At 40.1% G+C, this 13,302-nt stretch overlaps 1 protein-coding gene, 1 long non-coding RNA gene and 2 other non-coding genes across 5 annotated transcripts in view; 2 read left to right on the top strand and 2 right to left on the bottom strand.

The window, feature by feature from the left end:
• Positions 1-362: 362 nt before the first annotated feature.
• On the bottom strand, positions 363-434 carry Trnad-guc (transfer RNA aspartic acid (anticodon GUC)). The gene has a single exon. It is a non-coding gene; the product is annotated as a tRNA-Asp (tRNA).
• Positions 435-1,370: 936 nt separating this feature from the next.
• On the top strand, positions 1,371-1,443 carry Trnav-uac (transfer RNA valine (anticodon UAC)). Its single transcript has one exon. It is a non-coding gene; the product is annotated as a tRNA-Val (tRNA).
• Positions 1,444-2,053: 610 nt separating this feature from the next.
• Positions 2,054-7,589, bottom strand: LOC143900449 (uncharacterized). 2 transcript variants are annotated; one of them, XR_013257787.1, is made up of 4 exons: positions 6,890-7,589; positions 6,282-6,395; positions 3,653-3,870; positions 2,054-2,503 (listed from the first exon to the last, which is right to left on the bottom strand). It is a non-coding gene; the product is annotated as an uncharacterized LOC143900449 (long non-coding RNA). The 2 variants fall into 2 exon arrangements; XR_013257786.1 differs by lacking the exon at positions 6,890-7,589 and adding an exon at positions 6,536-6,673.
• A 196-nt stretch (positions 7,590-7,785) lies between these two features.
• Positions 7,786-13,302, top strand: part of LOC143900443 (uncharacterized) — an 87,012-nt gene continuing 81,495 nt past the window's right edge. Inside the window, exons 1-2 of the mRNA XM_077411801.1 lie at positions 7,786-8,173; positions 11,401-11,846. Coding sequence (XP_077267927.1) covers positions 11,806-11,846 — 41 coding nt within the window. The 5' untranslated portion in view covers positions 7,786-8,173; positions 11,401-11,805. The remainder of the gene's footprint in view (positions 8,174-11,400; positions 11,847-13,302) is intronic.

Raw genomic sequence — 13,302 nt, 5'->3', positions numbered from 1 at the left:
AGAGAATATTATTCTTCTTTCACACACACACACACACACACACATATAATGACAAAGGATTCTGAATTAAATATTAGAATATTGAACACATTCATGAGATGTTTCAGTTTTACATATCACATTTTCTTTAATGACAAATCGTTATCTAAATTTAAAATTGCTCTTCTTAACAAAAAAATTTTTTGGAAACGTTACATACAACTGCAAAATTTTTAATTACAAGTACTAGATATCTTTGTGCTGATTTAATTTTTCCGGAAAAAAAAACGGTTTATCAACGTACACGTTATTAAATAAATTATTATATAGTCAAAAGTCAAAGGTAACTGTTGCATAATTATAGCACAAGAGAAAAAAAAAATCTCCCCGGCGGGGAATCGAACCCCGGTCTCCCGCGTGACAGGCGGGGATACTAACCACTATACTACCGAGGACTCTTGTGTCATGATGAACTTTTCACGTAGTATATGGTTTATCATACTTTAAGGAATACTTAATTGTAAGATATAATAGATATAGATTTTTATGTAATAATTATTTATACGTGCCATATATTTGTGATTACATATTCATCACATTAGATGTGATCTAATATGATAAATATGTCTAACACACTTTTATATATATTACCGATAAAATCGAAATTCTTGTAGTTAGTACCAATCCATCACTATAGTAAGTCGTATACACATTTGCAATAAAAATACTTATTTAATGTAATTGAAAAATAGAGTAATTGTTTAAAAGATAATCGTAAAATTTTAATGTGTGAGAAAGATGATTTATATATATATAATTTAATGTATAAAAAAATCCTGTAAATTTATATTATAAAATCTAATTTCTATTCTGCTATATATAAATATAAAAAAAGCAGGACAAGTGCACTTTGTGACAATTTATATTAAAATATAAAATAAAATTAATATAAGTTATTAATAAAATAAGTTATTAAAAATGCCCCCCTTTATTTCGCTTATTACACACACACACACACACATTTTTAAAATCGTATAAATAAATTATAGTGCCCCGATGTTCAAATCAAATATAAAATTAAATAGAGGAAAAGACATAAAATCGAAAAATTATATAAAATTTAATAATTCACATTTGACGTATATATATTACGTATAGATCGCAGTTGCCATCTGTACGACATGAGACAAAGCCACGTGATTTATCGATCGAGTACAAATAACGTGTAAATTATTAAAATAGAAATAATTTTGTTGCTTATAACCCTTAAATAATTATATTTCATTTAACTGAATAAATTCGTATTAGGTAGCGGGATTATATAAGAATAAAAATTGTACATTAAAATTGGGTTCCTAGTCATCGGCGCAACGATCAATGGAAGTCACCGAGGTTCCGTGGTGTAGCGGTTATCACGTCTGCTTTACACGCAGAAGGTCGCCAGTTCGATCCCGGCCGGAACCACTTATATTTTTATTTTTTATTGTAATATTTTTATTTTGAAAACTTTACGAATATAGTATATATGAAAGCTAGGAAAGACTTAGGATTTATTTATATATATTTATTTATCAATTTTTAAATATAAAAGCACTTTTTAAGATTTATACTCTGCGCAGAGATATGCTTCTAATAATGTTTAAGTAGTATGCTATATAACTAAAAACTTTTTTATTATTAAAATATAACAGTTATAAGTCTTTCAGAACAACACAGCGGAAATTTACTTTGTTGTCTTGTACTCTCTTGTCTTAAAAACGATCATAAGGAAGTTCAAAGTTTGCATAACACGAAATTCTAATGTAATATTGCAATAATGGATATCCCGACAAAGGTCTAAACGGTTTATTTATGTTCAATTAATTTGCAAGGGATTGTATGAACTCTACGAAGTACGCGCACAAAAGAGGAAGCAATATATAGCTAATGTTTAATTATTATTTTATGATTAAGCACAACGTTTTTAGCGTTACATTAAATTTAAAATTTTTCTTCCTGTAATCTGTGAAAAAAGTCTGTCACTTGTGGAATCTTTTATAAAAAACCTTTTATAAAAAATTGAAAAATTATTCTGATCTCTCGGCTTAAAAAGACTGATTGTAAAAAATAAATGTACAGCATTGAATATTTATATACGCATCTAGAAATTTTTGTGTAATCGTTCGTCAACATTTTCTTATCAAAAGGAGTCAATGACTCTCACACACTCAGGCCTTCGATTGTTTCGATATTAAAGTGTGAAATTTTGTCTTGTATAAATCAACGGGAAGGACGACACGGACGTCTTTACACTTACATCGATATTACCTTACTCGCTACCTTACCTTGTCGTCGTGAGATAAAATGCTGAAAGAGGTCCGAGATTGAAACCGGACTTGCTCTGGTTGCACTGGTAAAGAAACAGTTGGCTGGGCACAGGTGGAGGACCAGATGGTACGAGATCAGCAAGACAGTGAATGAAGGACTCGAAGGGAACCATGCTCAATGCGCTCTTTCTCTCTTTTCTCTCCTGGGACTTGAATACCTATAAAGAAAAACGTGACAAGACGAATGAGAGGACCGAATATCAATTTCGGTTTCCTGTCGTACCCTACAATACTACCGCCTGACCCTTTCCCTACGTCATACTGTACAATCATGATCGATCTCAAAATGAGTGACGTACACGTTAAGGTCATTCGTTTAATTTAAATCTAAATCCGACTTCAATAAAATTGCAATATTAAAGCAGAATTTTCTCTTAAGTTGCCAAGGATATTCAAATACCATAATTTCAACGAAATTTTATTTTATATGAAATATAATGGCTTATTGAAAAGACATACTATAACAATATCGACAGAAAAAGTGTCAGCTTAAAGATTCTGCTAAATACTTTCCAATTGAATTTTTAATTTTTAAATACTAATTAATTTTTAGTCACATATAAAAATTTGTATAAAACGATATAAAGGGTATTAATATTTATTTTAACTACAAAATCTATTTGCAATAAGATTTGCAACATATTCCTCTGTGTTTAAACTTAAAAGTTTTATTATCTGAGAGTTACTCTCATAGAAGTCCCTGACGAGTTCAGAATACAGCATAAAACTTTCAATAGAACTTAAATATTTTACTTTTCTAGCGACCCTCTCGATAGCAAAGCTACCGAGATATCTTCTTGCAAGCAAGAAATAACATCAAGGGTCATTCGGAATTTAGGGTTCGGTCTCCTAAGTACACGAAATTCTAAATTACTAAAGTGGCTTTAAATAGTACAACTAACATAGTAATAAAAGTTTAAAGAATATAAAAAGTTGTAACAACTTTACTTAAAAGAACAAAAACAAGAATATTTTGATATTAAATTTTACTTGAAATTCGGATAAGACGATAAAAAGACGGTAAATCTCTTTCAAATCTTTGATTTTAATTGTTAGTGACATATTTACCGTTCAAAAATATATTAATTATTCAAAATTAAGAGAATATGATTTTTTAACACATCTCAGTTAGCTACACAGCGTCTTTTTCAAAAATTATTAACTATACAAAATTTTCTCCCCATTAGGATAATACATTTAGAATAATATTTATAAATTTAAATTTAAGATCAAGCTTAAAGTATAATATCAGGCTAAAAATATTGCCCTTAGTTCAAAAAACAATGCGCTTCGAGATTCACAGTTACGATTTCACAGTGTTATTTCGAGTCCACAGGTGGGCTATTGAAGACGCGCGGTGTTCAGAAGTAGATGATCATTCATGAATAAGATGCAAGGAGCGGCGAGCGGCATACCTCCCGCGTAGAGCGATCAGTTTCAATGATGGGTTCACAACCGAGCACTCGATCCGTTCGATTTCTTTCATCCTTGCTGCTGCTCGCGTATGTCCTGCGGGGGACTATACCTGTATGAAAGACCGTGAAATCTTGATAAACCAGTCCTGCTGCAGTCGTTAACGTCGCCGGCTATCGGCGACGTTCACCTGCGGCATCTTTCGGTCCATCATTCATGCAGACTGAACTTGACCCCGAATTTTTTGATCCTATCCTCCTTTCCGATGAAAAACGATCTCTCACTTTTTCCCAAGACTAAAACGCGATCGCGACATTTATGATAGAAAATTTCGATCGTGGCACACTGTATGATGCACCGGTAAAATATATTTCTCACAAAATTAATTTCTTAATAAATTTCTGCGAAAGTTTATTCTGCATTAAAATCTTACGAGACTACTCTAACAATTAAATTCTTACTTGTCAAAAATTGTACATTAATTATGTGCTGAATTTATATCAAATCAACTTCGCATCAAAATCTTACGAGAAATATGATAAATTTCAGATCTATACTATCCGCGTTTTAAAAGAGAGGACATTTTTATTTTCAATAAAAACTTACTTCTTTCTACTTAACTTTTCAGACTAATCGTTGTCATTTAACGGAAGCGGCACGAAAAATAATAAAAATTGTCCCTTTTTAATTATCACTTTACCGACGATCTCTTTTGCGTCAGAAACGCGAACGGTTCCTTTCGTTGCCAATAACGTTTTCGGAAGAACGACGCCCGTTTTAACTCTTCCGCTTGACGAAGCACGCGGAATCGAGTTCGGACGGGAAGGGATGCTGGCAAGTGCCCGGCGTTGGTGCGGAGCCGCGATGCACGCGTCTGCACACGGGGGGGGGGGGGGTCGCAAAACGATTCCCTCGTTCCCGGCGCAACGGGAGCTGTGCTCGAACTCGAACTGTGCCGAGTCCCGAGAATGCGAACGCGAATCGGGCTCGGGGGTAACTACGGGGTTGAGACAATCGGCACGTCGCGCGCCGATTAGCCACGGCAGCGGTCAAACATGACGTTTCCGCGTGCGGATTTAGACGGCACGTGGAGACTCAATCTCGTGGCTAGATCTCATTTGAATTTAAAAATATGCACGTTAGAAAGACGGACGGTCGCGGAGAAACACGGCGCTCATCGTGGTGAAACGCGTCGTGAAAGCTCAAATACTTAAGCCTGATCTACAATGTGTTCTTTGCTTCCTGTTTTCTGCTCTTACCTCTCTGCGACTCTCTTGTATTTCGCAATTCCGTCGCGTAACGCGATGTTTCTCGTCTCTTCTGAAGTTCGTCAATTTTTATCTTGGGCGACGGAGAACAAAAAACATTCGCGTTGCAAGGAACGCGTGCGCGAATTTATTAAAAAAAATCCTCTTTTTAAACGTTATTTCTGCAATAATCTTAGAAAAGAGATAAAGCTCTCTGTCTGTCGTAATCTATTATAATCACCTTCAAGAAGATTAAAGACAGTTGTATAATAGATTATAATAGATCTATCTATTTAACTATTAGGAATGTAATTATAGAAATTTCCGTATCCGTAAATAGATATTCGATGTGAAGCACGCGGAAGCGTCCGTTTGGTTTCTGTCACGAGTTGTACACAACCCCGGTTATTCGCCCGCGGTTTCAAGTGGACACCGCGAAGAGACAAACACGTGGATTTGCATATGTAGGTGCGTATAAAGCACGCGTGCATATGCATGGAGCGGACAGATGTTGAACGTCCGAGAATCGACACGTATGTACGTACATGCCGCCTTTGCGACACGGTGTACGTGTCGCATTTAAATTAATTTTGCGCCGCGTGACAAACGGCTATACCGATGTGTCCGGCAAATTGACCGCGGAATCGTAAGAACCGTTTATATGATTGGAAGAAGCAGCAATTTGCACGTACGCGCGAGGCGCGAGCCACAGGTTCGGTTGAAATTCTCGTCAATCGGTTTAATACCGCGGCGCGACATGAATTTACATTGTAATTCATTAACAGTCAACGATAACACGTTAATGTCAATGAATTAAACTTTACAACGAGAGAAAAATATTTCTTGCGTATCGCGCTTTAACGAGACACGATAATTCAGTGGCATATCTTTCGCACAGTTTCGCAAAGTGCTTTGACCAGATAATTTTTATTGTAACGCAACACATGGCATATATACGTTGACTATCTTATCTTATCGCCTGGCGCCCGGGCCTTTCGGCGATATTATACAATCGTACCATAACGACGAGAGGGTTACTTTAATGAAATTTCCATAAATAACAAAATTATATGGAAATACGTGAACGCGACAAGCAAGAACGCATGCCCGAAACGTGCGTCGCATAACGAGATGTAAATCCGTTATTGACAAAATTTCATAACGATACGATCGTCCAGAGCCTTGTCCAGAACACGTTGGTTCAGAGCGACGCGATCGTGCTTGAAACAAAAATTCAACGAGCGATCAAAGTTGCTAATATAGGTTAGAAACTTACGATTTTTATGGATTTAACGCACGGCCTCTCCGGGGTTCATTTACCGTGTCGACGAGTCACGGCACGACGAATGCATTAGCGAAGATCGCTCGCGATAAGATAACTTCGCTGCGTCTGAAAAAAGAAAGAACGTTGCATCTCGCATCGCGGAAGCTTTCGGTGTCAGCGCGGAGCCTCGAGCCTCGAGTCAAAGCCGGGTTTTAAGATATTCGGGTATTCCGAGCGTAAGACGTGAGTAATAAAGCTAATAATACCGTGACTATAGCCGTGTAATATACAGGACGGACAGGACCGCAGGAGAAGAATCTTGCGATTGATCTGATTGATCAACGTACGAACGTACGCAACGCAATAGTCGCAGCAACTTCACAACGAACTGCAACGAACTTCGCTCGTCAACGACGCCGACTTGCAACGCGCGCTCCTATTGGCTCGTATTAGTGGCGAGTTAAACTCGTTAACGTATCACGACTCACGACGAGAGTAAATCTTTAGCCATCTCGTCGGCTCGACTCTTTAGCTCTTTTACAACTCCGAGGTGACCGAGGTGGCGAGTGGCGAAGTAAAAAACTAAATCTTTCCCAAAAAAAGTAAGTAATTATACTTACAGTATTCCTTGCGCCGCGACGATTCTGTCAGCCGCGGCATCAATGAAGCGTACGTGGTTTATTACGCAGGACTTGGTGAATCTGCGAACAAACCGACGCGACGCGACGAATCTTCGTTCCCCCGACCCCCGAGCGCGATATGCGAGAGACGGAATGAGAGCGACCATCTTTTCGGGCAGATTCGCTTTCTACGCCTCGAGACAGCCAAGATATACGTACGTGAGTTTCAAAAAGATCTTTACGGCGGCACTTGGGCTGAAAGTTTGTCCTCGATATAACGTGGGATAAAGATTTCGAGAAAAAAGAGAAAGGGAAAATATACATTAGACACGGATCTCAAATCTCAACGTTATATAATACACATTATATTACAACGCTTTTAACGTGTACATAACGTGCTTTAATTGCTTTTTACGCCCGAAACGCTCTCTTCCGTTTATCGAATATTAAAATGTGTATTTCTCTCCGCGTTTCGTTAGCTGAAACGTCGTAGTCGTAAATGTAAATGTCTTATTACGTCTGTGCCGGATATCTCGCTGAATATTCTCTCCTCGTCGGTTATTTTTCGTATTTGCCAGCCGAGTCGCGAGTCGCGAGCAGCGAGCGAGACAATACGGTTTCAAAACATCAACAAAAAACGCCGTGTGGCCCCTCGATACTCGGAATTACACGAAGCACGTATTTCTCGGAATTCGCTCGGAGAGCCGTGGCGCGGAGGCCGCGGGGCCCGCGCGGGCAGCGCGACGGCTCTTCGCCGCTCGCCGCACCTGTACCTATACACTCCCGTAGGCGCGTGCGTAGTGGGGAGAGCCCCGGTGGTGGGTGGTGGGGGGTCCGGCTCGGAGCAGTCGGAGCGTTGGAGCGTGCCGGAGCCGGAGCGAGTCGGTTCAGTTCGGTCAGTTCGAGTTCGGCGCGCGGTCGGTTTGTCTCGTCGCCCTGTCGCTTCGCGGGCGCGCGCGCGCGCGCGAGTAAGCAATCGACTCTTCTCAGTCTTCTCTCCTCGCGCTCTCGCGGCATTGTGTCTGTGCCCACTGCCCCTCGCGATCGGCTCGCCTTGTTCGTCCGTCCGTCCGGCCGTTCGCACGTCGCGCAGAATCGCGGTCACCGGGTCGAATTTCGAGAAACGGGTCTCGTCGCACGACGCACGTACGTGCACACGGTTGTTCCCGCAGCATCGAGATGCGTACGAAGACGGCCGTGCCGACAGCAGGAGGATCGTCGATCGCGGCGCGCGCGTCATCTCCGTCTCGCGAGGCGGTGGACCCGGAACCGGCGAAAAATGAGGTGAGTAAACCGATCGATATCCGATATCTCCGCTCCCACCGCCAACCGCCACTGGTGCCAGTGCCGCGCCGTTCGTTACGCGATTACACACTCGCTTGCCGTTTCGAAAAGGGGTCGCGGGCGGCTAATCGTCCCGGCGGATCGAATCTTCCGCCGACTCCGGGAGAGCCGAAGAGGCTCCGATATCGTCTCGCGAGGACGCGCGCGATGCTCCAGTTTCGAAACTCTCTCTCGCGCGCGCGCGTATTGATCGTCCCGTGATCCTGGGAGCCCGGAGCACCGGTACGCATATACGTTCTCGGAAGCCGCCAACTTTTGATTCCGACGCGGGCGGTTGACGGAGAGTCGCCGCGCGTTTGAAAATTTTTATGGCGCTTCTCGGCCAACTTCGTTGCGGTTGCGGCGCGACGCGGCGCGGCGGCGGCAGGCGACGCGACGCGGTGCCGAATGTGATTTTCGCTGATTGCCATCGTCGTCGTCGATTAGATCCTCGGAAAGGAATCGACGTGCGTCGAGACGGGGATGCGAGGGTAGTTCGCGAGCTGTTGCTTCGCGACGCGTCTTTATGAATGTTAATTCGGGACGCCTCTCGAATGCCGCCGCGCCGCCGCGATCGCGAGTTTAATAATGCGCGTAACGGGATCGTTGAACATGCACGCGTCGCGGGTGAATACATTCCATATTGGCTCGTTCGGTGGCCATTTTGAATTGATTTAGTTAAATTTGATGTATCGAAGCCCGGATAATTGCACAGCACCGGTTTTTGATATATCTTCGGTCAATGACAGATATACGAAGGTTTAACGATGATAGATAACGAGTTATTTGACGTATTACGACCTATTGTAATAGCAGAATAGATTTAACGTCTTTTTTGTAATTAATAAATTAACGCTAACTAGCGGAGCGACGTTTCGCACGAGGATCCCCGGAGAATTTAATTAACGATAATCTTTCTAAAAATAATCCTCGGATATGTCGTGGAGCAACGTCGTTAAACGGCAAGCCGCTCTGACTTAATCGGCGTGCGATAATTGGCGATAAAAGTCGATTCGCTGAACTAGAAAGTAAATACCGCAATATATATAATGGGACGCGGTCCGTTTTTTACTCGCGCCAAGAATATGTGAAACAAAAATAAATTTTTTTCGTCCGAGAAATTATAACGATATATCTCTCGCGGAGAGATATCGATATTGTATTTTAAATAATTTGAAATTTTAATTTGTTTGCCGACTGAATATATTTACGACGTATTGTTCGCGTTTGCATTTTTCCCCAAATATATATGATTTAAATTACGCAAAAATTTCCCGAGACGCTCATTAATATTCCACGATACCCTTTTAACATCTGTCCGCACCTGCACCGGCCAAATTATTATTTGCGATCGTGTTATTTGCAGTCGCGTATCACGCTCTCATTGTCATTTGTCAACGTGATTCGAACGCACAGCAAATAAAATATCGATTTGTCCATTTCTACCTTACCCCCGCGCGCAACTGCGGTTAAGCCTGAAATGGCCTTTGAGCACGGGTTATGCAATTTCGCGGCACGTGGACGCTCACAGCCGCGTTGATCGGCGTGATTCGCTCGCGAACCAATAATCTCAGAAAGCAAATCAAGGTCACTCTAATACCCGAGTAATACCGGCTTAAACGTCATTTCCCATCGAGGAATCGGAAATCGACGTTTGCATCGTTTTCGTACCTGCTGCCTGCGCAACGCACAATCACGCTTGTTAACTGTATATTTATACTTGCTTCAGATTGTTGAAATGATTTACGAATTCGCAGTATCTCACATGTTTGCAGAACGTTAATGTAATTTGTGTAAATATCTATTTTTCAAAGCGAAAAATTACTTTGACAAATATTCGAAGAGATTCAACGATTTAATTTTCTCAAATTTCCAAGTAATTAAAAATCGAATTAAATTCTTTCGAGCAATGCAGTATGCAATTAAGTTAGTTACACGGATCTGTTTCTAATAGTGTTTCTCGTGGAACCTTGTCCGCGCAGTAAAGTAATAGCATTTATCTTTACGCGCGCGCGATTTGTATATAAGATAAATAAATTATAGGGATAATAGCCAGACTTAAAAAAAGAACCGCTGTTACTTTTTAGAAAAAAAAAGGCGGGGCATTTTTTGTGAGGGAGATGAATTTTTCTCGCTTATAGCCGACAAAAGGTGCCCGTCTCTTTGGAGCACTATCGATCAATTATCGTCTTAATTAGAGGGTCGTGATTTATAATTCAATCTTTAATCATTGGGCTCCGCGCGACGCGTCAGCTCAATTCCCGACGGTTATAATTAGACGAAGATGTAAAAACGATTCTCAATATTCAGATAGGAGCGCACGTCGGTATTTAAAAACCGACTTAAACTCGGGACTTCGAGCGAGCGTTTGAGTTATCGATCAAATTTTCCTTCGCGACGTCGACGTGACGCTGTGGCTCTCTCTCTCTCGAAGGGTGATAAATTATTCCGCGAGCCCGGAAGCGGGATAAATATTTGTCGAGCGACGTGCTTTATTATTTATGAGATCCTTTGTGAATGGCAAATAGAATCTTCGCGACCGTGTGGCGTTACCGTGCTGTGCGAGTTTGCATCGTAAAACACGCACATTCTAATGCTGCAGTGCGGAAAAAAGTGAATCGTCGTTCTCGTGTAACGTTTGATGTAAATTGTATATTTAACGGTTGTTCGCGTGGAACGATTGTTATTCGTTATTGAACTTCCATCGAGACGAAACGAAACGCCGTAAAGCATCGGGCAGAATTTATCTTTTACGAGAAACAATATTATTCCTTACAAACGCTGGCGCGATATAATTTCAAGCTGTGATAACATTTGTGGTTTGTGGCGGTTTACTTACATGGAGAGCGGTGGCAATCGCGTGTGATACATTTTTTTAAGAATTTAATCACTGGATTATATATATTTTTCATGTGTATCACAAAGAGACACTAATATATGCTGTATATAAATGTAAAATGTGTGTGTGTGTGTGTACATTGAATCATATTAAATATATATATATATAAGTATTTGAAATATTTAAAAAATATCTTAAATAATTCGAAAATTTATCGAAAGTTATCGTCACATTGTTTTTTTTTTTTTTTTTATGTAAACGTTTTTGTCATCGATGTATTTCAAATATGTGCGTATCAACGTCTATATTTCAGCGATTTTAAGCATCGTTGCTATTTTTCTGATTAAAGGTGTCCGGTAATTAAGGGCGTGCGGTAACGAGGATGATAAGAAGCTGCTTGAAAACTGCGGAACGCGATCCATCGTGTCGTGACTGAAAGTGATTTCGCGAAGGGGTTAAGCGACCGACGATCCATCTAATCGGCGAGCGTCGATCATCGGGGAAATTGATCGATTATCGCGACGTGAGAGACTATAAAGACCGCGCGCGCCGCGGAAAAAGGAACTCTCGTTCGGTGGAGATCATGGCGTGACTCGTGCGCGATAGAGAGAATCCCTCGGGAAGATCGGCGAAATTGTCCGGTGGTTGTGTGATTCCGGGTAGTGGTCGGTTGTAGTGCTGGTGGTGGTTCTTGATACGATAGCTGCGAGTCGGAGCCCGTTGGCGCTTAGGCCTCTCCTTCGTCGGTTTACTCATGCTGGGAGTGCTGAAGCGGCGCTGGAAGCCATCGAAAAGGTAAGTGGACGTAATCTCGGCCTGTTGCCAAGGATATATTTATTATATCATACCTGCATCAAACAGATTCCTGGGAAAACTTCCCGTTTACGTCGCGCGAGTGATGAAAAAAGATCGGGCAGAAATATTTATAGTTATTCATTCCGAAATTCGTATGTAATCTGTTGTTATAACATATTTAAAAATATATTTATTGGATTTTTAATCCAGCACGCTGATATTATGAACAGTCTAAATTTTGACGGTGCTTTTTTTATTCTTGTCAACAATATAATTTTCTTTCTAGCTATCTCTGTTTTGAGTGAACGATGATATAATAAATAGCATGTTTTCTCGTTTTATTTCTTTAAATTTCAATAATTGTATTTTGTCATGCGAAAAATAGAAAGTCTATAAAAGAATGCAACACACTAAAATAGATTTAAAGAAATTTTCTAATTGTAATTCCTTTTTTGCGTGAAGAATCACATTTGATATTTAAATTCTTAAAAAATGTTTGTAAATTTACACAATTAACGAATGTACAAGTTGAAAATCAACAGTATAATTGGAAAGGCACTCGAATAAATTTTTTCATCAATGTTATTTGTTTTAAAAACAAAAGCTTTTGGAATGAATATTTTACTTGGTTGCCTCGTCTTAAACTACTTAAAATTTTCATGTCTTTTTCGTACATTTCCGGCGGAAGTTAATCAAAACGAGTAATTTGCATTAAAAGATGATATAGCTGTGGAAAATTGCATTGGCCCTTATTACGCGCGACTTGGTTTGTTTCCACTTACGACGATTTATTTATTTCCCGGAGACAAGGGCTAACCCTGGACCAATTCTGAAATTGCTCTCGGTTAACTTTGGGTTAACTCTCTGGGTCATCGCTCGAGTCCCGCGCATTAACCCTTTGTGTGTTGCAATATAACGAGTGACACTCAACCGCGATCGTATTTCACGTCGACTCTCGCAACTTCGCTCGCTTTTTAAAGGGCAGCGGGTTCGAAATTATTTTTAACGCGTTTTATGCCTCGTCCCTTTTGCGACGATTCGAAATACAAGTGAATAATCGTTCAACGTTCCTGATTTTATTGCGATTAAGAGTGACTTTATGGTGACAGCGAATAAATTTTCTCTTTGTTTGATATTAAATTTTTTTATAATGTTATATTTTAATTAATTTATTTATATCTCAAACATTGTATATATATCAGTTTTTTTGTATAATTGTCATACTATCTTTTTTGTGATATCACGTACGACTAAAATATATTGCAAGATACAAATACCTTTTGACATTTAAACGAGATAATTTATTAGTTTATCATTCTTAGGGTGATCTTGTGTCAAAACAATTCGAGACGCGTAACTTTGACGCGCGAATAATTGCCCGCCCGTCGATTGCCATGACAGGCGAATCAAACGACTGTCACACGCCATATCGACAGCGTGTCAACATTGCAATTGA

This window comes from Temnothorax americanus, unplaced genomic scaffold (assembly GCF_048541705.1).
Source record: "Temnothorax americanus isolate GAGA-0224 unplaced genomic scaffold, ASM4854170v1 Scaffold10, whole genome shotgun sequence".
In the NCBI taxonomy this organism is placed as follows: Eukaryota; Metazoa; Arthropoda; class Insecta; order Hymenoptera; family Formicidae; genus Temnothorax; species Temnothorax americanus.
The sequence above is the reverse complement of the archived record's forward strand: the minus strand, read 5'-3'. Positions and strand labels throughout refer to the sequence as shown.